This window comes from Rhincodon typus, chromosome 10, assembly GCF_021869965.1.
Source record: "Rhincodon typus isolate 14 chromosome 10, sRhiTyp1.1, whole genome shotgun sequence".
Classification (NCBI taxonomy): domain Eukaryota; kingdom Metazoa; phylum Chordata; class Chondrichthyes; order Orectolobiformes; family Rhincodontidae; genus Rhincodon; species Rhincodon typus.
Window position 1 is genome coordinate 19,867,028 of NC_063341.1, and position 23,160 is coordinate 19,890,187.

Here is a 23,160-nt window from a genome sequence, read left to right on the forward strand (position 1 = left end):
ATGATCCCTTGTGACCCTTACACACCACTCTTGTACCTTCTTCAATGACTGAAAGTCAGACTCCCAAGACTGGAAATGCCCCAGATCTCTGCCTTTGATGAACAAAGAGAAAGAATATGCTGGAGAACCATTCTAAAGAGGAGTCATATTGGGACTCAAAACGTTACCTCAGTTTTTCGCTCTCCACAGATGCTGCCAGACCTGCTGAGCTTCTCCTTTTGTTTCAGATTTCCAGTATCCGCAGTATTTTGATTTTCTATGACAACCCGGACCCCTGACTGCTGTTTTTGCTGATGATACGCAATTGCCATGACTGCTGTGGTCGATCCTACAGGATGACCATTCCCGATTCCCCTGGACTGTACCCGGACAGATTCCGTCACCATGAGCCTCCCAGGTGGATAACTGACTGTGGCCAAACCTCTGGATTGATGGTACCAGGCTCACCCTAATCAATGTTGGCATGGACTGGCTGTACCAAAGGGTCTGTTGGTATACTGTATGACTCAATGACTCTACAACAGTAGACACCACCCTCCTCCCATCTTGGCTGAACAGAGGGTCAGCCCACATCAGCTTCCGACATGGGGGAGCCACGTAATTGAAAAAAGGTGCAGTGTGTTTGCCGTGCAAGCAGCTGGCATGTGCTCTTGGGTTAACGTCTCAGTGTGCAGTACAGCAAGCTGACCCTCATACAGATCCCTAGTGATTACCATGTACCAAAGAAGATCACACAGAGCTGTACAGAGTGTCTCTGGGTCTGGCGGAAGATCCAATGTGTTGGCTGGCACACAGGGCAGGGCAGGAATGCTGCGAGCCTGTAGGTTGGCACTAAGTGAGCCAGCAATCAGCCCCAAGATGCTGCATTGTCCAATCCTTGAGCTGGACGCCTGGCCCTGCCGAGTGCAGAGTGTCCATTCTGCAACTTTTCAATGTTAGGTACAAATGCACCCTGCAGTGCAAGTCTGAGCTTCCTAATGTGACTAACAGCTAGTTCAGAGACGTGCCATGATGATCAGGAGGAGTTGACATATGCTGCATGCTAATAACTGAGGATGGAGGGGGGTGCATGTGGCTGCCAGTTGATCATGCACCAAGATGCTGTTTGGTCATAGGCTTTATGGAGGTCTTTCACAGAACAAGTGGGGAGCTGGATGTGCCAAGTTCCTGCTTTGGTTCCCATGTTGAGTTTTCTCAATGTCTAGCTTGTTTGGCATGTTTAGTAAAATGGAAAGCTGAATATTAGTGAGTTGGACTGTGAATAAGGTGTGAAACAATAATCGCCCTTAATTGGCAGCCTGCCGCTACCTAGAGAGATACTCACCACTCTATTGTCGAAAGCATAAAGATGGAGTGACGTACTTCCATCGTTGAGATCCTCCTCACTGAACTTTGAGTCTGATCTGGCACAGTTGCTCAGTGGGGGTGGCACGATGGCTCAGTGGCTAGCACTGCTGCCTCACAGCACCAGGAGCCTGGGTTCGATTCCACCCTTGGGCGACGGTATGGAGTTTGCACATTCACCCCGTGTCTGCGTGGGTTTCCGCTGGGTGCTCCAGTTTCCTCCCACAGTCCAAAGATGTATAGACTAGGTAGATTGGTCATGCTAAATTCCCCATAGTGTCCAGGGATGTGCAGGCTAGGTGGATTAGCCATGGGAAATGCAGGGTTACAAAGAAAGGGCAGGGGTATGGGTCTGGGTGTGATGCTCTTGGGAGAGGCGGTATGGACTTGTTGGGCTGATTGCCCTGTTTCCACATTGTGGGGGATTCTATGATGACGACGATGATGATGATGATACGAAATTCCACCATAACTCATGTAACTTAGATGTAAGATTCCGTCCAAACATGCTGCGTAAGTTTAGAGGAGATGTAACGGAACATGGCATTAAGAGACTGAAATATTTGTAACTCAGATTTCACTGCAATAAGTAGATACAGAAACGGAATTTAAAATACCAATCCAGTGTTTCTGATCACAGCAGTGAAACCACACTTTGAGCACTGCGTCCTATATATCAAAACACCGGGGCTAAAGGAAGAAATCGGAGAAAGGCAGCGATGAGCATCTTAGATTTTAGATCAATGGGTTATTAAAGGAGGATAATAAAGTTAAAATCGACTCACACTGGGATGATGATAATTGAACTATAATCTGTATTTAAAAGGATGCAATTGATGAGTAAGAATAGGATACTGTGGCATTTTATACAAACCCTGGTCAGAAGAAACAGAGCACATAATAATGAGTAAAGAAAAGTCTTCTGAGCATCTGCATTGTTAATTTAATGCTTGATAGAATCGTTGGAGGAGTATGTTTGCTTGGCTGGGGAATCTGGATTAAGGGTCGCAGTCACAAAAATAAAGAGTTGGCCATTTACAAGAGAGATGAGGAGAAATTTCTTCACTCAGAGGGCTATAAAAGTTTGGAAAACTCTAATCCAGAGTGGATACTCTGTCATCGAGTATATTGAAAAAGGAAGAATGACTTGCAATTATAAATCATGCGTTTCTGGACATCTCAAAGCATTTTGCAGCCAATGTATATTTGAAATGTAGTTACTGTTGTAATGTTAGAAACACAGCAGCCAATTTACACAATGCAAACTCTGACAAGCAGCAATGTGACAATTATATCATCATGTATTTGTAGTGTTAACTCACTGGAAAAATCTCCCCTGCTTTTCTTTAAAATAATGTCATGGGATCTGTTGCATCCACCCAAGTAGGTAGCTGGGGCTTTGATTTAACATTGCAACTGACAAACAGTGCAGCACTCCACTGAAACGTCAGCCTAGATCTTTGTTCTCAGGTTGCGGAGTAGGACTTAAATCTTCAACTTGTAGCTCACGGGTGAGTATGTTGCTAAATAAAGCATGGCCCAACGCTACAAAAGATATGGAGGATAGATATTTGGATACTGTAGAATATGAAGAAGTTGGAGTTGTGGGAGAAGGTCAACCATGAAATCCTGATGAATAGTCAAACAGAGGCAAAGACTGTGATGGCCTACTCCTGCCCGTATTTTGTTAAGTTCTTAAATCGTTAGCTAAAGTTTATCTAATATTCTTACACTTACAGAAATTATCTGTGGCCAACTCCACCCAACAATTGGTGAATGTACAGGAGGCATTCCTATCTTTCTTGGCTCATTGAGTAGCTACTTCCATTTTTAAATAGAAAAATCCTTCCGTTTTCAGTTAAAAAAGGAACTTACACTTAATTGCAGTTCATAGCTGGAACGGACAAGGAAACGGACAGTAACCCATGGAGGAAGACACCAGAAAGGGTGGTCGAAGGCTAGCTAAAGCACAATGCAGATTGCCAACCAGTGAGTCAGAGTTTGTTGGTCGTTTCCGCAAGGATTTTGTGTTTTGACTTTTTTTGGCCCTTCACTTTGTTTACATAATATCAGAATATCTTTTTGCAAAAACTTAATTCAGCTCGCATTTTAAAACACATTAATAATGTGCACTGGGGGAAAGAATGTGGAAGGATTTTTTATTGAAGGAATTTGGTAATCAGGCACTCCACATTTTAGAGAGTTGGGGGTGGGGTGGCGAAGTTAGATGTGTTCCTTCCTTCCGGAGCCTGATGAGATTGTGGTCATCAGCCTGCTGATTGGTGGGTTTTCTAAAGACTATGATTGTGCTAATCAGCTGCAGTGATAGACTCCGAACTCAGTTTGTTTTTGCCAAGAGAAGACTATCTGTTTATACTGGTGACAGTCTTTCACTTCATAAGGAACTGATTTGTGCAGCAGTGGTCATCTCTGTGTTACCCATTGCCCAGTGTAACACGGGAGCCCCACTCTGGCACAGCAGTCTCTGTCGCGTTTGCTGCCCATGACAGTGAGCCAAGAAGGTGTGGGATTTGCTGCACCTGGAGGTGCACTGAAACGTCAGGTGAAGGGAGACAGTAGGTGTTTATCAGGAAGTTTCTTTGCCAGTGTTTGACCTGATGCCACGAGTCTTGAAGGGGTCCAGAGGATCAGCCAGAGACCCTTCCACCCGATTCTAAACCACTGTGCCACCACTACTGGTTCTGTTCTGCTAATGGGCAAGACATAACCAGGGATGGCGATGGAGGGTCTGGCATGATTTGGTAAGTACCCATATGCCAGGCTGTTGTTTGACGAGAGTGTGGGCTAGCTGTCCCAATTTTTCATACAACTCTCCAGAAACTGGTGAGCAGGATTTTGCAGACTGAAGCCCTGATGTTTCTGGTACATAAGCTGATGCCAAGTTTTATGCTTATTCAACCTTTTTGTAGTGGTTTGATACAATTGAATGGCTTGCTAGGACATTTTACAGGGCAAGTTTAGATTCAACTGCATTGTGTGGCTAGAGCTGCAGGTGACGATGCATTCAGTGACTGAAGCATTCGAGCGATGTCTTACAGTAACTGCATCCGAGTCCTCAGGACTTTACAGCTGACCTCCACAACTGTGTTCTCCCACTGCCTTTGCACAGTATGGCAGGTCTTGTGGTCCACTATATATAGAATAGATGTCTTCTGTTCTCCTCTCTACCTCCTCCAGTAGGGCATCATCACAGTAACAAAGTACCATCACTCTTCTGTTGTACCAAAATTCAGCATTCTTCTGGCTCACATTTTCTTCTGCATTCACATCTAGCACCTGTGCCAACTAGAACCCCCCACCCTTTTAAGAGGTTGAGGCTGACTCTAAGAAGTGCAGGCTAGTTTTAAACAGGGCAAGTTCTACTGAAGCATGTCCTGACATCGCATGCCAATTTCATTCACTTAATAAGTGTTTATTCCTTCCCCAAAGGTACTTTCCTTTCCTCACTTGTCTTTCTTTCTAAAAACATCATACAAAGGATGAAAGATCGGACACATGCATGTACCTATCTCCAGGCATACAGTGTAGAACATGGGCTGCATGGAAATTAGCAGGCAATACACTGTTAAGACACTGCCTGCAGAATAAGTAAAGGGTGATTCTCATGACAGATTGCAATTAAACCCATGTCCATATTTCAGCCTTGTCCAATTTCTTGACAGTAAAGTCCAAACCATTAAGTATGAATGAGATGTAAAAGGTGGGTAGCAAGTTAACTTTAAGCTTGGAGATTACACATGAATTTACTGTAAAGGAGTACAAGAAAAAGACAGGAAAACATTTAAGAAACTTATTTTAAAATTTCCAACACTATTCTGTTTCTGAAGTACATTTCTCATGATTCTCATTTCTCTTCCACATTTCTCATGATTATGTTTCAGAGCCGAAGAGGTTAATCATAGTAACCATTACTTAACAGTTCATTAAATAACTCACTTACTCCTGAATGAACAATCCCCAACATTTGAAAGCAGAATAAAGTGGTCCAGGGAAAAAAAGTTCACCAAACGAAAGAACAAATCTACTGGTAAAGAATGCAACAGCGCTACATAGAGGAGTGGGGCATCTCTGACAGCAATTTTCAGACTCCTGTGTTGAAATGCGCAAGTATGTTTTCCAGGCTGCTCGCAGGCTTCCTCTATTTTATATCCTGACATCAGCAAAGCAAATTGAGAGAGTGGCTAACAAATTATATGAAACCTCAACTTTATAAATAGAGACACAGACTATAAAAGCAAGGAAATGATGCTACACCTACACTAACACTGGTTCAGCCTCAACTGAAGCAGTGCATCTAGTCTGGCACCACACTTTAGAAAGAATGTGAAGGCATTTGACAGGGTACAGAAAAGATTCACAATTCAGGGATGAAAAACATCAATACCTAGATAAAGTGGAGGAACTGGGGCTCTTTACCTTGAAGAGAAGATTATCAAATCATTTCTCAAAGGTTTTCAAAATTATGAGGGGTCTAGATAGTGTAGATGGGGAAAAGCCATTCCCGTATGTGGAAGGGGTTTAAGGTGATTGGCATAAGAAGCAATGGCGACATGAAGAAAAGCCTTTTTACACAGTGACAGCCTAAGATCTGCACCGCTTGGAAGTGTAGCAGAGGCAGGTTCCACTGTGGCTTTTAATAGGGAAATGGATCATTGTCTGGAGAGGAAATGACTAAAGGGTGTGGGGAAAAATGGAGAATGGAATTAGCTGAACTGTTCTTGCAGAGAGCCAGCACAGACATGATGGGGCTAAAATGTGCTGTAAGCATTCTACAGTTCTTTCACTTCGGTATGACTACCATTTCTGATATTGTTCATTCTTTGATATAAACTCTAATAATACTCACAATCTGATTGGCCATTAAAAGAAAATTCATACAAAACAATCCATTTAACACCTCATAGTAAGTACACAATAAGAGTTGGCAAATAGTCTGGTAGCTTTTGATTCCCACTTTTCCCGAATATTTAAGACTGCTTTCACTGACTAAGTTAATATTCTGAAACATCTCACATTAAAATCTCTTTGACATTTCTGATGAATAGTGTGTATAGGTAAACAATAGTTACAACTCACAACACACAGGTAAAATAAAACTTACTCTCATTTGCAGCGGCTGGATTTTCATAGACAACACTGTTGTCATAGAAAGACATTTTGCAAATGCCTTGCAGGTTGAATCCATCTGTAACCTGTAACCCATCATCTTTAGCAAGGCTCTCTGACCCCGTCACTGGTGAACTAGCAGGTCTGGAGCTGGTCAACGAGCTCGATGGTCGGGAAGTAGCACAGTTCTGTCAAACAGTATACAAATAAGGTTTGAATTACTTGTAGATTTCACTAAATCCACATTCAGAATCAGTTTTCAACACTTTGTAACTTGTAACTTGTAAGAACATCAACTACTACAAAATACGAGATAGTAGGAACTGCAGATGCTGGAGAATCTGTGATAACAAGGTGTACAGCAGGCGTTTCTGAAGTTTCTGAAGAAGGGTCTAGGCCCAAAACGTCAGCCTTCCTGCTCCTCTGATGCTGCTTGGCCTGCTGTGTTCATCCAGCTCTACACCTTGATATCTCTTACTACAAAATACGATTCCGTTTTTAAAATGCAACACTCAAAATGAGGCGGTTTGTTTGTTCTTAACTTAAAGCAGAAAGCAGAACAAAAAAAAATTCTAGAAATAGGCAGCGAACTGGTCAACATATACACACAGTTTTTACAGACATAAATGCTGTGCTGTTTTTGAAATGTGTTGACACCATCAACACAGACATCTGCATGCTTATTTCTGTTTGAAAACTGTGCAGGCCTTCAAAAATGTGAGAGAAAGAAAAATGATAAATGAAAATAAAGATTTCCATGAACATCATATCATCTATACTGAAATTAGATTATAGATTTATTATATAGATTTATAGATTTTCTACACAAAATAGTATCTTTAAAATGTTTTCTTTTATTCATTTATGGGACGTAGGTGTCGCTGGCTGGACTAGCACTTATTGCCTGCCCCTACTCACCCTTGAGAAGGTGGTGGTGAGCTGTCTTCTTGATACATGGCGGTCCATGTGCTGTAGGTTGACTTACAATCGCTTTAGGGAGACAATTCAGGATTTATACAGAGAAAGAATGGGTTTTTTCTGCTTTGGGGGTATATGATATAAAAGATGATCAGTCTTCAAAGCGTCATCAATCATTTCTATCAGTTAACGGACCTCCCCAAATGAGCTGAAAGCCAGGAACAGTACAATATTAATTGTGATGAGGAATATCAAATATTGCTAGAGCACATGCCCAGACCTATAACTTGCAAACTGCTGAACTTCCTGATCATGATATATCAAATGCTGATTTCACTGGTAACTCAGCCTCATCTGTCAAATCCTATCACAATCTAGTAAACAAATTTTTTCAAGTGGGCATCCTGGGCACTCTTGAGTGCTTCTTACATGGCTTCCATTGTGGCAACACTTCCTGAAGCTAAATTCAAACCCATGTCTAATCAAACCTGTATGGTAGCCTCACTTCCAAAAATAGATGGCAAGTCCTAGGGGGTGCACAAAGAAATACAAAGACACAAATTTAAACATATGTTTTTTTTTACAATGACAAATAGTTTAACAAGGTAGGCTGGAAAACTTAAACAAAAGCAGAAATTGCTAGAAAAACAGCATCTGTGGAAAGGAAGCAGAGCTAACGTTTAGGGGAGGCGATGGCCTAGTGGTATTATCACTGGACTGCTAATCCAGAGACCCAGATAATGTTCTGGGGACCTGGGTTCAAATCCCGCCTTGGCAGATGGTGGAATTTGAATTCAATAACATATCTGGAATTAAGGATCTAATGATGACCATGAATCCATTGTTGATAGATGGAAAAACCCACCTGGTTCAATAATGTCCTTTAGGGAAGGAAACTACTACCCTTACCTTATCTGGCCTACATGTGACTCCAGACCCACAGCAATGTGTGGTTGTGGGCAATTAGGAATGAGCAATAAATGATGCCTAGCCAGCGATGCCCACATCCCGTTAATGAATAAATGAGGTCTAATGATCCTTCTTCAGAACTGAATACTTACTGGATAGAAATCTAAGAGTTAGGCTAAGTAACAAACATGTATTAGTGCAACAATTGCAGGGCCTTGGTTAAAGGGAGAAAAAGTAAGCAAAAGTATTAAACTATTTTTATTTAATACTGGATTTTAACAGTTCAGAAGTTATAGGACTAATACACTCCATTACACTGTAATGGCTTTTTTACCAACGGTGCTTGTTTCAACAGCAAAGCTCAAGACCAGAAAGAAATTAAAAGCTTTGGAGGACTGGAATTTCATTGCAAGTGGGAACAGTCTTAAGAAAATGCTTCATTAGAAAACAGTTGGTGCAACGTCAGTACTGTGGCTTTTATGCACCTCAAGAGTTTAAAAAAAAATCACTTTCTGATACTCTACTAAACAGCAGCAATTACAAGATTCAACACCCACATATTAGCTGTGACTAAAAGAAGTGAAGTTGTTAATATTCAATAATAACAAGAATCATATTTTAACATACTGATAATGCTCTGTCATGTCTGGTTCACCACATATTCAGGAAATAAAAACATTGAGGCTTGGGCTAACAACTGGCAGGTAACATTCATGCCACACAAATGCCAAGCAATGACCATCTTCAATTAAGAGACAATCTAACCAGTACCCCATGATGTTCAATAGTATTGCCATCACCGAATCCCCCACTATCAACATCCTGGGGATCACCATTTACCAGCAACTCAACTGGACTTGCCACGTAAATATAGTGGCTACAAGAGCAGGTCAGAGGCTAAGAATAATGCGGCAAGTAACTCACCTCCTGACTACCCAAAGCCTGTCCACCATCTACAAGGCACAAGTCAGGAGTGTGATGGAATACTCCCCACTTGCCTGGAGGAGTGCAGCCCCAACAACCCTCAAGAAGTTTGACACTATCCAGGACAAAGCCTGCTTGATTGGCACCAAATCACAAACATCCTCTCCCTCCACCAACAACGCTCTCAAATGCAGCAGTGTGTACTATTTACAAGATGAACAGCAGAAATTTACCAAAGATCCTTAGACATCATCTTCCACCATCTAGAAGGAAAAGGGCAGCAAATACATGGGAACACTACCACCTGCAAGTTCCCCTCCAAGCCACTCACCATCCTTACTTGGAAATGTATCGCCATTTCTTCACTGGCATTGGGTCATAATGCTGGAATTCCCTCCCTAAGGGCATTGAAGGTCACCTACAGCATGTAGACTGCAGCAGCTCAAGAAGGCAGCTCAAGAAGGCAGCTCACCACCACCTTTTCAAGGGCAACTAAGGGCAGGCAATAAAATGCTGGCCCAACCAGCAACCACACGTCCCATGAATGAGTCTTAAAATTTAAAATGTGCAGAAAATCTATAAACAAATTCCAGTTTCAGTTTAGATGATATGATGTCAATAGAAAACTTTCATTTTCATTTATCATTTTTCTTTCTCACACATTTTTAAATACCTGCATAGTTTTCAAACAGAAATAAGCATGCAGTTGTCTGAGTTGACAGCATCAACTCATTTCAAAAACACCATAGCATTTACATCTGTAAAAGGCAAAAGACTGGCTGAATGGACTAGATCTTAATAATCAAATCTGGTCAGTGAGCTCTAATAGAAAATAGTGATAGACAATTACAACTGCAGAGTGCTTAAGGTCTTGAAAGCCTTTGTCAATTATTGGGGAAAAACCCACCGGATTCAATAATGCCTTTCAGGGAAGGAAATCTGCCATCTTTACCTGGTCTGACCAACATGTGACTCCAGACCCAACCAGCAACATGGTTGACTTGTAACAATTAGGGATGGGCAATAAACGGTGGCCTAGCCAGCAAGACCCACATTCCGTGAATGAATTTTTTAAAAATATGCCACACCAATCCAAACACAATGGCATGAATTGGATTAGTTACATCCAGGTTAATTCATGATTCCTGATAAATGACTACAGAGATGCAAAAACACATAGGGCATACCATTATGTCCCCTAAATATAAATGGAAAAGCCTGAAATTCACTATTTTAGGGCAAATATAAATCACAATTTTTTTTTATTCATTAAAGGGATGTGGGCATTGTTAGCAAACAAAACACTTTTTGTCTATTCCTAATTGCCCTTGACAAGGTGTGGGAAGCAATCTTCTTGACATCTAAGGAGCTTTTAGACCATTTCAGACAGCCATTCCACATTACTGTAGAACTGGAGTCACATTTAGACCAAACAGGATAAGGACAGCATATTTCCTTCCCTAAAGAATATTTGCGAGCCAGGTAAATTTATACAACAATCCTACTATTACATAGTTACCATTACTGATACTAGTTTTTTTTTTGTCTCCAAGTCATTTAACTACCTGAGTTTAAATTCCCTGCTGGAACTCGACTCATGTCTCTAGATTGTTAGTTCAGTAACACAACTATTGTGTCACTGCTCTTGTGAATGGTCAGTTAGAATGTCTCATGTTTTCAAGTTTTTGTCTATTTTGAGCTATTACCCAGTGTTAACTACAGTTTATAATACATTCTTTAATGCTTTTCGATAGCCCAGGTTCTTTAAGCATCAAAATTAGTGATGGTACTCTCAGTACTGAACCTGTAAGATATAGGTTCAAATTCCTTTGGAACACCTGAGCATGTTATCTGGGTAGTACTTAGGGAGTGCTACACAGATGCAGAAGCTTTGTTTTACATGAGATAGGGCGGCGCAGTGGCTCAGTGGTTAGCACTGCTGCCTTACAGCGCCAGGGACCCAGGTTTGATTCCACCCTTGGGTGACCATCTGTGTGGAGTTTGCACGTTCTCCCTGTGTCTGCGTGGGTTTCCTCCGGATGCTCTGGTTTCCTCCCACAGTCCAAAGATGTACAGGTTAGGTGGACTGGCCATGCTAAATTGCCCGTAGTGTCCAGGGGTGTGTAATTTAGGTGGATAAGACATGGAAAAAGCCAGGTTACGGGGAAAGGGTAGGGGAATGGGTCTGGGTGGGATGCTCTTTGGAGGGGCAGTGTGGACTTGTTGGCCTGAATGGCCTGTTTCCACACCGTAGGGATTCTGTGACTAAGCTGTTCCTGGCTTGCCTCCTCCAGTGGATATTTAAGATTACATAGCATTACTCAAATTGAAAGAGGAGTTCTTATAAGTGCCACCACCAAAATTAATTATCAATTTATCTCATTACACAAGAGGGCTGCCACCTTTGCCCACAAGCAACAGTGACTAAACTTCAATAATAAACTACAAGCTAGGAAATACTTTGGAACATTCTAAGGACGTAGGAAGCAATTTATATGTACAATTTCTTTCCTTCTGCAGTAACTAAGCAACGTGGACCTGAATAAGGTGTAATAATAAAATAATTCACTGATGGCATTCAGATATTTTAATAGTCAGGATGAAGAATAGAGATGGAAAGAAAGCGAATACTTCTTATACAATCCCATGGATGTCAGACAAGCACTATTTTCTGAGACCAGAATACTTCAGCTGTGTATGCAAATTCAAAGAATCAGGTACGAGTGGTAAAGAATAGTTTGATTTTCCTAACTTGATGCAGTTAGTCACAGGACAGTAACGTAGCACAACTGCTCTGATTACTTTATACTGTAGTACAACAATATGTAACAAACAAGCAAAATCATTTATCAATGTTATTATTCAGAAACAAATCCCAGGGTCTAATCTATTGAATGCAACTACGGTTAGGTTAGATTGCATTGCTGATGTGTACATATAAAAGTGATACTGTCTTTCACCAGTAACTTAATCCTAAACTTATTTTTTTCATCAAATCTTAGCCATGACATAGTTGCTTTTCCCATGTTTCTTAATGATAGAGCAACAGTGTGAACACTTAATCAATACCAGGCATTGCTTTAAACACAATATACTTTAGGAGCTACTTCGAGAATAAAGCTGAAATTGGAGAGTATTAACTTAGCAAGTCTGCACATTCATTGTTTAATTCTTCTTGTATCTTGTCATCACTTGAATTAGGACCAAAAACTAATCTGCTTCCAATTTAATTCCGTATTTCATTCCTGTCATAACACCGTGTGGCAAGTATTAGAAGACTATCATTTTTTATAGTGAATATGCTACTGGACAGCTTTATTTCATGAAGCAATTTGACACGGTGCCTACCACCTGCAGGTCACTTAGGTCATCTTCCACTGCAAGTCCTGGCAGGTAAGACGACTTTTTCAGCATCAGTTCTATTTCAGTTCATAAAATGAAAAGTACAAAGTCATGAATCTTATGCCTTCAGATCCACGTCCGTTGGAAAATGACCTACAGTATAAATCACTGTACAAAGACCACAATAACTAACATCAACACAGTCTTTCACTGAAACGCAAATATCTCCTCTGATGGTATAAATCTTTAGCACTAGACTATGACACCTTCCACATGAAAAAAGGAAGGGAGAAACCAAAATAAAATCAGCTTCTATTTACCAGATATTTAATGCGCAGGAACGGAATGAGGCTAGAATGTTGCTGGCCAAAAGCCTAATTACTGCTAAAAGGGAAAGTTGAGAATATCTTTAGTTTATATAACTGAAACAAACAGGTTTCAAACTCTACTTTGAAGATTGCTGTGTACTGGAGCAGGAGTGGCCATGGTTTTGGATTATGGTATCATAATGGCACCATACATAAATGTTAAATCCATGTTCCACCGGTTTACACAGATGTTAAAACGTTGATGCCAGCAGACCTTGGTGCTATGATTAGAATGCTTTCATCTATGCGGTAATACTATCTGAAATCTCACAGCCCATAAATTTCAAACAGGAAAAACATTAGATTATAAGGAAGACATGCATAAGATAGAGCACTGTTGTCTGGACTCTGAAGGCCAGATGACCAGAAGCTGGGTTGATAGGAACTGTCATAGATGATTGTCTACATGATTTCCTTATTGATTATTCATTCAACAGCATGTTGGGCAATATTGGAAAAAGGAAACTTTACCACACTATCTTTCAAACAATCTGTGACAACAACTAATTTAGATCAGTCTTAGAATGATTGCACAAGCTAAAGATGTACAGCCTAATCATTTTACAATGGGAAATGAGGCCATTTATCTCCACATTGGGACTCTATTATTACATGGTATGTGGACATAACTGGCAAGGCTGGTATTTAGTGCCCAGTTGTCCTTTAGAGGCGGTTGCACAATGCTATTTGGTAGGGATTTCCAGGATTTTGACTTAGTGACAACGAAAAATGGCAATATGTATTCACAGCAAGATGATACTTGACTTGGTGATGAAGCTGTCCTTTTTCTTCAAAACAGTGGACATCATAGAGTGGGAGATGATTTTGAAAGAGCTTTGGTGAGTTACTGTAGTATGTCCTATACGTGGTACACTGCTGTCACGGTACGCTGATGGTGGAGTGAATTTTAATACAGTGAATGGATGCCATTCAGGTGGATTATACTGCCCTGGATAATGACCAGCTTCTTGATTTTTGGCACAGTTGTGCCATCCACACGAGCGAAGAAGATTCCATCACAATCCTACCTTGCACCTTGTAGATGACGGAAAGGCTTTCAGAAATAAAGTGGAGAGTCACATTGTAACTCCTTTCTGGTGATTTCTCCTCATTTCTAGAAATGTACGGGATTAGATAAATACACAGAGGAATCTCAATAAAATGCTTGGTTCAGCAGCAAGTTTACACAAAAGCAAAATATTGCAGACACTGGAAATGGGAAATAAAAACAGAAAATCTTGTAAATGCTCAGCAGGTCAAGCAAGTAAAAAGAGAACATGGTTAACATTTCAGGTTGATGAGCTTTCGTCAGAACCGGGAAAAGTTAGAAATGTATAAAGGTTTAAATAGTGAAATAGGGCAGAGTATAAAAAAGAAAGTGAAGCTCTGTGATGGGTTGGACAAAGAGAGGCATTGAATGACAAGAGAGTTGGATTGTTCAGGGTTAAAGGGAGTGGTAATGAGTGAACCAAAGAACAAAAAGATGGGTCCAGGAGAGGTGTGAATGGCAGAATAACGAACAGCGACAGTTTGAAAACAAAAACAAGTGGAAAAAGATAAGGATTGATGAAGATACAGAAACAAAATGGGGGTGAGGTCAAAGATTACAATCAGAGTGTTGAACTTAATGTTGTTGAGTCTAAAAAGTTGGGATAGAATAATTTTACATTATAATCTCTGGCCCCATTTTGGTTCCTCTCTCAACAGACAGTGGCAAACTTTCTTCGTGCAGTTTGACTGACCACCATTCAGGTAACTCTATCCACTCAGTGAAGTGACTAGGGTGTGAAATGAACGCTTTAATTCTTCATTTTAGCTTTATGATTTATAACAAACAGAAGGCAATAATGTAATGCCAGGTATGTTATTGGGCAATGAAGCTTTTGACCTGGTGGTGGTCAATTAGACAACTAAGAGGAGGAGGAATATCCACAAATATCCCTATGCTCAATGATGGGGAGGCCAGCATATCAGAGCTGAGGGATAAAGCTGAAGTATCTGCATCGATCTTCAGCCAGATGTGCCGTGTAAATGATCCATCTTAGCCTCCTCGAGGTCACAGCATCCCAGTCGGCAGTCTACAATCAACTCAATTCACTCCATGTGAAATCAAGAAACAGGAGGCGCTGAGACAGCAAAGGCTAGGGCTCTGATAATATTCCAGCAACAGTACTGAAGAATTGAGCTCCACAGAACCAAATGTACCCAAAGACAAGTTGTCCCAGTGATAACCACAGCTCTTCCGTCTATCTAACTATGAGGAAAACTGCCCAGGTATGTCCTGTCCACAAAAAGCAGGAAAAATCTGACCTGGTCCACTGTCACCTATCAGTCTACTCTCAATCATCAGCAAAATGCTGAGGTTGTTGGCAAAGATATCAAGTGGCACATTCACAGGACCTGCTCACTAATGCTTTCTTTGGGTTCTGGTCGGGCAACTCAGTTTCTGACCTCATTCCAAACTTGGTCCAAATATAAACAAAGAGCTGAACTCTAGAGCTGAGGTGAAACCTTAACCACTAGGCAGCATTCAACCGAATGTGGCTTTAAAGGGGCCCCAGTGAAACAGGAGTCAGGGCAAGGTGAGGAGGGAAATAGTGGAGCTCTCTGCTAGTTGGAGTGATAGCTGGCACAAAGGGAGATAGTTGCAGTTGGAATTCAATAATCCCAGCTCCAGGACATCTCTGCAGGAGTTCCTCGGGATAGTGAGCTAGGCCCAACCATCTTGAGCTGCTTCATCAACGACCTTCCCTCCACCATAATGTCAGAAGTGGAGACATTGCTGATGATTGTGCAATATTTAGCACCATTAGCAATTCCTCACAGAAGCAGTCAATGTCCAAATGCACCAAGACCTGGGCAATATCAATGACAAGTAACATTCGCAGCATACAAGTGCCAGGAAATGACCATCTTCAACAAGAGAGAATCCGGACTTGATATTCAACAGCATTACCTTCATTCAGTTCCCCAACTATCAACATCCTAAGGGGTTCCAATGACTGGAATCTAAACAGAACAAGCCAAGAAAGCAGGCCTGAGACCAGGAATTCTGCAGCGCGTAACTCACCTCGGACCGGTCAAATGTCTGTCAACCTGCAAGGGACAAGTCAGTGTGCGATGGAATACTTCACACTTGTCTGGATAAGTGCAGCTCCCACAGCTCCTAATTCACGACCTTCCAAATCCAATCCCTCAGTGGAAGCAATGCACTGATGCACTGCAATAACTCACCAAAGCTCCTTCGACAGCAACACCTAAACCCGTGAACTCCGTCACCTGGAAGGACTAGTGCATCAGATACATATGAACACCATGACTTTCATGATCACTTCGAGCCACATACCATCCTGACTTGGAACTATGTCGCTATTCCTTGACTGTCACTCATCAAAATTCTGGAACTCCCTTCTGAATAGCATTGTGCATGCCCATACAATCCAAGGACTGTAACGGTTGAAGAAAATAGTTCACCACCAATTTCCTCTGGGCAATTAAGAACGGGCAATAAATGTGGCGTAGTTAGCGATGCCCATGTACCCTGCACAAATAACAGCTTCCAACATGACCGCAATGCAAAAGGCCAACATGGAAATATCACTGGAGTTTACAACACCAAAGAAGTCCAGTCAGTTTATGTTACCCACTTACAAGAGGAATTTATCACATCAATTTGAAGTGTTGTTAATGAAAATTCACCAGCTTCCATCGCCCAGACAATTTCTACTGTGGGCACATTTGGACTGGACAAGTCATGCCAAGGATGATTCTTACTATTCCTGTACATTATTAATAATTATTATGTGGAACACAGTTGTTGGAAAAACTTAATGAATTAGTTATTATTAACATTTGTAGTGAGCTTGACTGAAGGTAGGCAAATAGTTGTAACTGGGACTATAGTGATAAGGAATGTAGAATTTTGATGAGTGAGAATGAGAGACACTTCTCCAGGAGCTCTAACAATTAAGTACACAAGTGGTCAGCACTGTCCTGTCCCTTGCAGCTCCTCCTCCTATCAGCTACTTTTAAACCAGTTCACTAGGTACGTGATCTCTACCATATGCACAAAACATAAATACACTATTGGCAGGTTAACAGTCGAAGAACAATTGACAGCAAAGGGACTGGTCCTTCATCTTTGTGAAGCCTTACAGCATATGACTAGCCATTTGGTTAATTGTGGGGTGCACTTCTCTGGACAGTTCAGACAGTGGGTGTGTTTTGAGCCTGCTGACAGTCTGCTCATTGATATTTCTGGAATTGTTGTGATTCTAGCCATAAGCTAGCTCTGTGTCTGTGCGAAGTTGCTACGAGAATCATAACTCATTAATAAAAGGAAAAGCTCATCACACAGCATCCAGTGTATGTCCTAATGGCCATTTTAGAATTAGGGCAATGGATGAATGATGGCCATAGCAGAACACTGGGCACTGACATACATGATGTGCCACTTAAGGTCACAAACAAGCTACACGTGGAGAGAGTGGAATCGCTTTCTATTCTGACAGATACTGGGATGATGGTAAGGACCATGCCAGAAAACGTAGATGCAGTCTATGTTATGTTGAGCCTGGAGGAAGGTGACAGTGTGGGGGCTGTCTAACATTGTTTCATTCCATCTTTTGTTAAACCAAGGCTTCATGTGCTTGTTCAGGTGGTTGTAAAAGATCCCATATCAATATTTCAAAGTAGGGGAATCATTGTTGGTGATGTGCCCAATATTTATCCTTCAATTGAAATCACAAAACAGACTGGTTACTGACACAACGCTGTTTTGGTTGGCGGGGGGGAGGTATTGATATGTCAGAATTGGCTGCATGTTTCCGACATCAACGACTGCACATCAAAAAATATTTAATTGCCCTGTAAAGCCAGGAACCTGGAGAGGCTGAGTCACTGAATTTATTCAAGGCCGAGTTAGGTACAGGTCAAGGGTTATGCGGCAGGCAGACAGAAAAGTGTAGCTGACCACAACCAGATCAGCAATGGTCTTATTGAATGGCAGAGAATGTTTGAAGGGACTGTTCCTGCTCCTAACTTCTATGTTCCTAATACTAGCAGAGAACTGTTGCCAGAAGTCAGAAATCAGTAGTGGGACATAGAGAACAGTCACAAATAAGTCCCAGAGGTATCCAGCAGCCTAGGGGAACAAAGCAGCAACTATGAAGCAGACAGGCTTTTTAATCAGAACAACTGCATGGTCTTTTCAAACCAGCTGAGCATCTCAAGTACAGCCAGGGACCATGTCTCTACAAGCTTCTTCTCCTCTGCTGTAAAGAAGAATATATCCTGCAAAGATATGAACAATGCAAATGACATCATTACATTATTTCAAGAAGATAAACAAGGGCTTTCCAGCAACCACTGGGGCATCTCATTCCTCAGTGTTACTGGGAATGTCTTTGCCAGAGTCACTATAACAAGATTCCTTTGTCTAGACCCAGGAGTTCAATGTGCCTTCTGAGCTGAAAGGTCCACAGAGGTTACGATCTTCTCATCAGCTTCAAGAGAAATGCAGACGGCAGCAAACAATGCACTACCTTACTTGCTTTTGTGGATCTCATAAGAAACATCTGAGAAGGATAAGGCTCTACCAAATACTGGAAAAAATCAGCCATCTGCCAAGCTTTTCAGTGTCATATCATCCTTTCTTGATAGCTTTGAGGTCAAGAATGAATGAAACAGAAATGCATGCTAGAGCCTAATCTGTATCTGAGTTCTCTTGGCCTATGATTTCCCTGCCAATGTGGGAGGAGTGTACTTCTATAGACAATTAGGCAGAAACTCCTCAATCTATCAAGTTCAAAAGCCAAGATGAAAGTGTGGTATATCTGGGTTAGAAAACATCCTTGTGCTGGTAATGTGACAATAGGAGAGGCAATGGCCTAGTGGTATTATCGCTGGACTGTTAAACCAGAGACCCAGGTAATTGTTCTGGGGACCTAGGTGCGAACCCCGCCATGGCAGATGGTCGAATTTGAATTCAATAAATATCTGGAATTACGAATCTAACGATGGCCATGAATCTTTTGTCGACTGTCGGAAAAACTTATCTGGTTCACTCATGTCCTTTAGGGAAGGAAGCTGCCATCCTCACCTGGTCTGGCCTACATGTGACTCCAGAACCACAGCAATGTGGTTGACTCATAACTGTTCTCTGAACAATTAGGGATGGGCAATAAATGCTGGCCTAGACAGCGACGCCCTCAAACAGCGAATGAAAAAAGAAAAACAATGTAGTTTCCCAGACAGACGACTAGCTTCTGAAGTATCATGAATTGTGTCTCCCAAGACTGTGTCATGTTCTCCCTCACCTTCAGTGCCGAGAAAGTGGTTATGTGGGACACTTCGCCCATGATCAGACTCAACAACCCATCAATGGTAACAATGAGGTCCTATAAGCTATGGTGACAGAAAACTTATCTGTTGGCAAACAGCTCAGCACATGCATCAGAAAGGCAGCCATCAACTTTGGGCAACTAACAAAACTGGCATGGATAAACAACAAACTGACCCACAGAACCAAGAAGCTTACCTCCTATATCCACAGTAAATTGGCCTATGCCAGGATAACTTATATATACCAAGAAAAAAGGCTCAATTACTTCCACCACCAGTGTCTATGATATCTTTGGAATCACATGGAAAGTGAAAGTCAACAACAAGCAGCCCTTTGTAGAGCAAACGTGTCAAGTATATTAGCGCTGAACGAAGACTTTGCTGGCTTGGTTAGGTGCATAAAATGGAAGATGTTACATTCATAGTGATGTGCTGACAGGATGGAAATTCACCGCCATCATGTCATTTCAGAAGCTCCAAAGCACACACCAGCCCTGCAAACAAGGCATCAGCAAAGATCATTCACGCCAGCAGCAAGGAACAATATCCTGTGTGGCAATGGTGGCAGACTTTACCAAACCACAATCAGCTTGTGCAGCCATCAAAGGAAAAGCAGCAGATGATCCTTCTTCACCTTCCCAAATTCCTGAGGCAGCATTCCCATCATCCCTCACAGATGAAAGGATGCCAAATAAGTCAAGCACTGGGGCAGACCAATTTCACAAAGGTTACTTTCAACATGCATAAAGCCCTTCTTTAAGTAAGAAAGTGAGGCTTTTTCATACACGCAGCATGCCCTGACCCTGGTTATCTAGAGAGCAGCAGGATCCAATAGGATAGGTTTCTGGAGTGAAAGAAGTGTGCATGTGCCACTGCTATAAGGACGCAGAGGCACCCACTTTGCATGGAGCATGATCAAATGTCTAGGGAGCATCTCCAATGAAAGGGAGAAAGCTGAGCTTTGAAAGTATGTATATAAATATAGGTTTTTTTTCAAAAAAATAGGACTATGTTCCTTCACAGGCAGACCCCTCAAAACATGGAAAATCACTTTGTGTTACCAACAGTATGTCAGCAGCCTAAATATATTACTGACTGATCATTTTTTACAAGTCACAATCTTTGTAGTGTCAACCTGTCAGAGGTCAAAGGGGAAAACACGCAAGATTCCCAAATCAATCTGGCTGTAGAAACTGTCTCATTTCATTTCAAATTACCTGCTGTGCCTGCAGTCTGGGACAAACTGCCTGTTCTCATAAAGCATGACAACTTGGGTCGAGCTAATGTGATCATTCATAATGGACAAGTCATGTGGTAGCTCCTATTAACTATTTTTAAACCAGTTCACTGAGGTACGTGATCTCTGCCAGAAGCACAAAACATAAATACACTGCTGACAGGTTAATGCCAAAGGACAATGCCAAAGGGATTTGAAACTTTGTAGCTTTATAACAAAGTTGCCTCTATTTTTCTTGGCCCCATCACAGAGAAAATGATTCCATGGAATTCATACATTGATTTTTATGTTGATTTGGAAACTAACTTTGAGGACTGTTATAGTAAAATATTTATTCTGTACATATTCCATTTCTTCTTCCAGAAAACCACATATTGATTGACTAATTAATGTATTGACCAAGTCATCTATCTTCATTTATCAAATCAAGACTCGGTTTCCATATAACCATTAATTTTTGCTCTGTGAAGAACTGCTGGATTTTATTCGAACAAACACTTCCAGCTAATAATTGCTTGGCAGTAAGGTTAAAATAAAGCATTTGTTTTGTTTCAGATCAAGGCCTTTTTCAAACATAAACCTGGGAGTAATATTCTGCTCGAATAACTATATATTAATTGCAACTTCTCACAAATGAATATTCTTTTCATTTAATGGCCTGAGTGTTATGGTTGTAATGATGTTGTTATTTCAAACTGATAGGTACATCTATTTTTTTTTCTGTTTGTTGTAAAAATCTTTCATAAAGCTATGTCTTGCTGTTAACAATGTTGTCATCATTGATGCTGAAAAACCATTCTGGATGTGGAAGCCTATATTTGGATACTTGTGCAATTAGAGATTTCTCCATTATGGAAAAATTGCGCCAGAGTTAGAAATGCAGGCTCCTTCGAGATTCAACCAAAAGAGCTCCAGAGCTGATTGAGGGCAGTTGATGCTGATTGGATGTTGCTCTTGTAGTACAGTGGAAGTGTCCCTACCTCCGGAACAGGAGGCCCAGGTTTGAGTCCCAGGGGTGTATCATAACATGTCTGAACAGCTTCATTAGAAATTATCCATATCAGCAGTAGTAGTCAAAACCTACTGAATTTTCAGGGCTCTCGTGGTGTAGGTGGTAATGTCCCTAACCTCTGGGCTAGAAGGTCTGGGTCAAGTCCCATCTGTCCCTATCATAATATGTCAAAATAGATTGATGAAAAATGTCAAGAGCTAGTTTCTGGAGGAGATGGTGGCGCAGTGGTAATGTCACCAGATGAGTAATTGAGAAGCCCAGGCCAACACTCTAGGACACAGGTTCAAATCAGAGCGTAGTATCTGTTGCAATTTTAATTTTTCTTCTTCAGTTGTTTAATTCAGCAATTTGGTGGTGGGTTAATCAAAAGAAAAGCTCGCCTCTTACAGATAGAAAGGCACCATGAGTGCCGGGGTGCATTAACATAGGGCCTGACAACACCATTTTGATTTAGTCTCCTCCCTTTTTTTGGACCCCTTTTATTTTGGTTTGTGTCTTACTGCCCCAGTGGGATGTATTGGTAAGTTTTGTGATGGATAAGAAAGATGCTGAGTTCCTTCATAACTTCAAACTGCCTGTTTCTCTGCCGCAGTTACTGCCAGGATAGTTGGAGAGGGAACATGCAGCGTCCTTTGGTAGCTTTGAAATGTCTTACAATAGGTGGACCTTGCCAATGCGGGTGCCACCGTTGCCGCCAGATACCGCACCGGTAGAAACTCAACACCGCCATCCCCGTGAGTCCGTTTTGGGCCCAACTCGCCAATGCAGCCGCTGCCGATGGCGCAAGGTCTCGTACTGGGCCCAAACTCACCCCTGCCACCACCTCCATGTATCTGCACTAGACACAGACGCCCCCGGGAACCAAAACTTGCCTCTGCCGCGCCAACCATGAGTCGGCACTATGTTGTTGCAGAAGCTGTTGGGAACCCAAACTCGCTCCGGCGCTGGGCCCGCTCGAGGCCACTCGAGTGCTCGTTGGGCCCGCTCGAGAGCGCACTGGGCCCGCTCGAGTGCACACTGGGCCCGCTCGAGTGCACTCACCGACCTCTGTAAGACAACAATTATTCTTCCTCTACTAATATCAGTAATCCCTGATGATTACTATTTTGCTTATAAAATGCAAATATATCAAGTAAAACTGTGCCCAGATGTCTAAGCCTTTATTACATACAACAGCCAAATTAATGAAGAAAAGGCTAAGAACATATTACTTACTGAAAAGTTCAGAGCTCTTCTTCGTTCTTTTAATCTTTTTATTGTACTCCGTATCTGAAAAATGATCAATAGGACGATATTTAAAGAATAACGCAGATTGCAACTCTTTGGTTCAACAACACCTAAATTACAGAAGAAATCATTCTCGACAAAAATCCTAACTTCTTGTATATTTTATTAGGGTGGTAGAGGACCATTTTTTTTAGTACAGGAAGTGGTGAAAAGTGAAGCCCTAAATTAAATTTTTATAAAGATAATGATTAACTTAAGGGAGAGGAATGAATAGTGGTAGACTTGTGCAAGATGCACAGAGCAGAATGAACGTTAAGTATGCCAAGTCTGAAAACAAAATAATGCAGGGACAACACCTCGAGTAGCGGGTGAGCAGACAAACCCCAGACAGACAGACGGCAGCACCTAGA

The 23,160-nt window shown here is 41.6% G+C and overlaps 1 protein-coding gene across 1 annotated transcript in view; it reads right to left on the bottom strand.

The window, feature by feature from the left end:
• LOC109927772 (adhesion G-protein coupled receptor D2-like) overlaps positions 1-23,160 on the bottom strand; it is a 259,955-nt gene that overhangs the window by 108,802 nt on the left and 127,993 nt on the right. Inside the window, exons 21-22 of the mRNA XM_048601531.1 lie at positions 22,739-22,792; positions 6,467-6,659 (exon numbers count right to left, since the gene is read on the bottom strand). Of these exons, the coding sequence (XP_048457488.1) occupies positions 6,467-6,659; positions 22,739-22,792 (247 nt within the window). The remainder of the gene's footprint in view (positions 1-6,466; positions 6,660-22,738; positions 22,793-23,160) is intronic.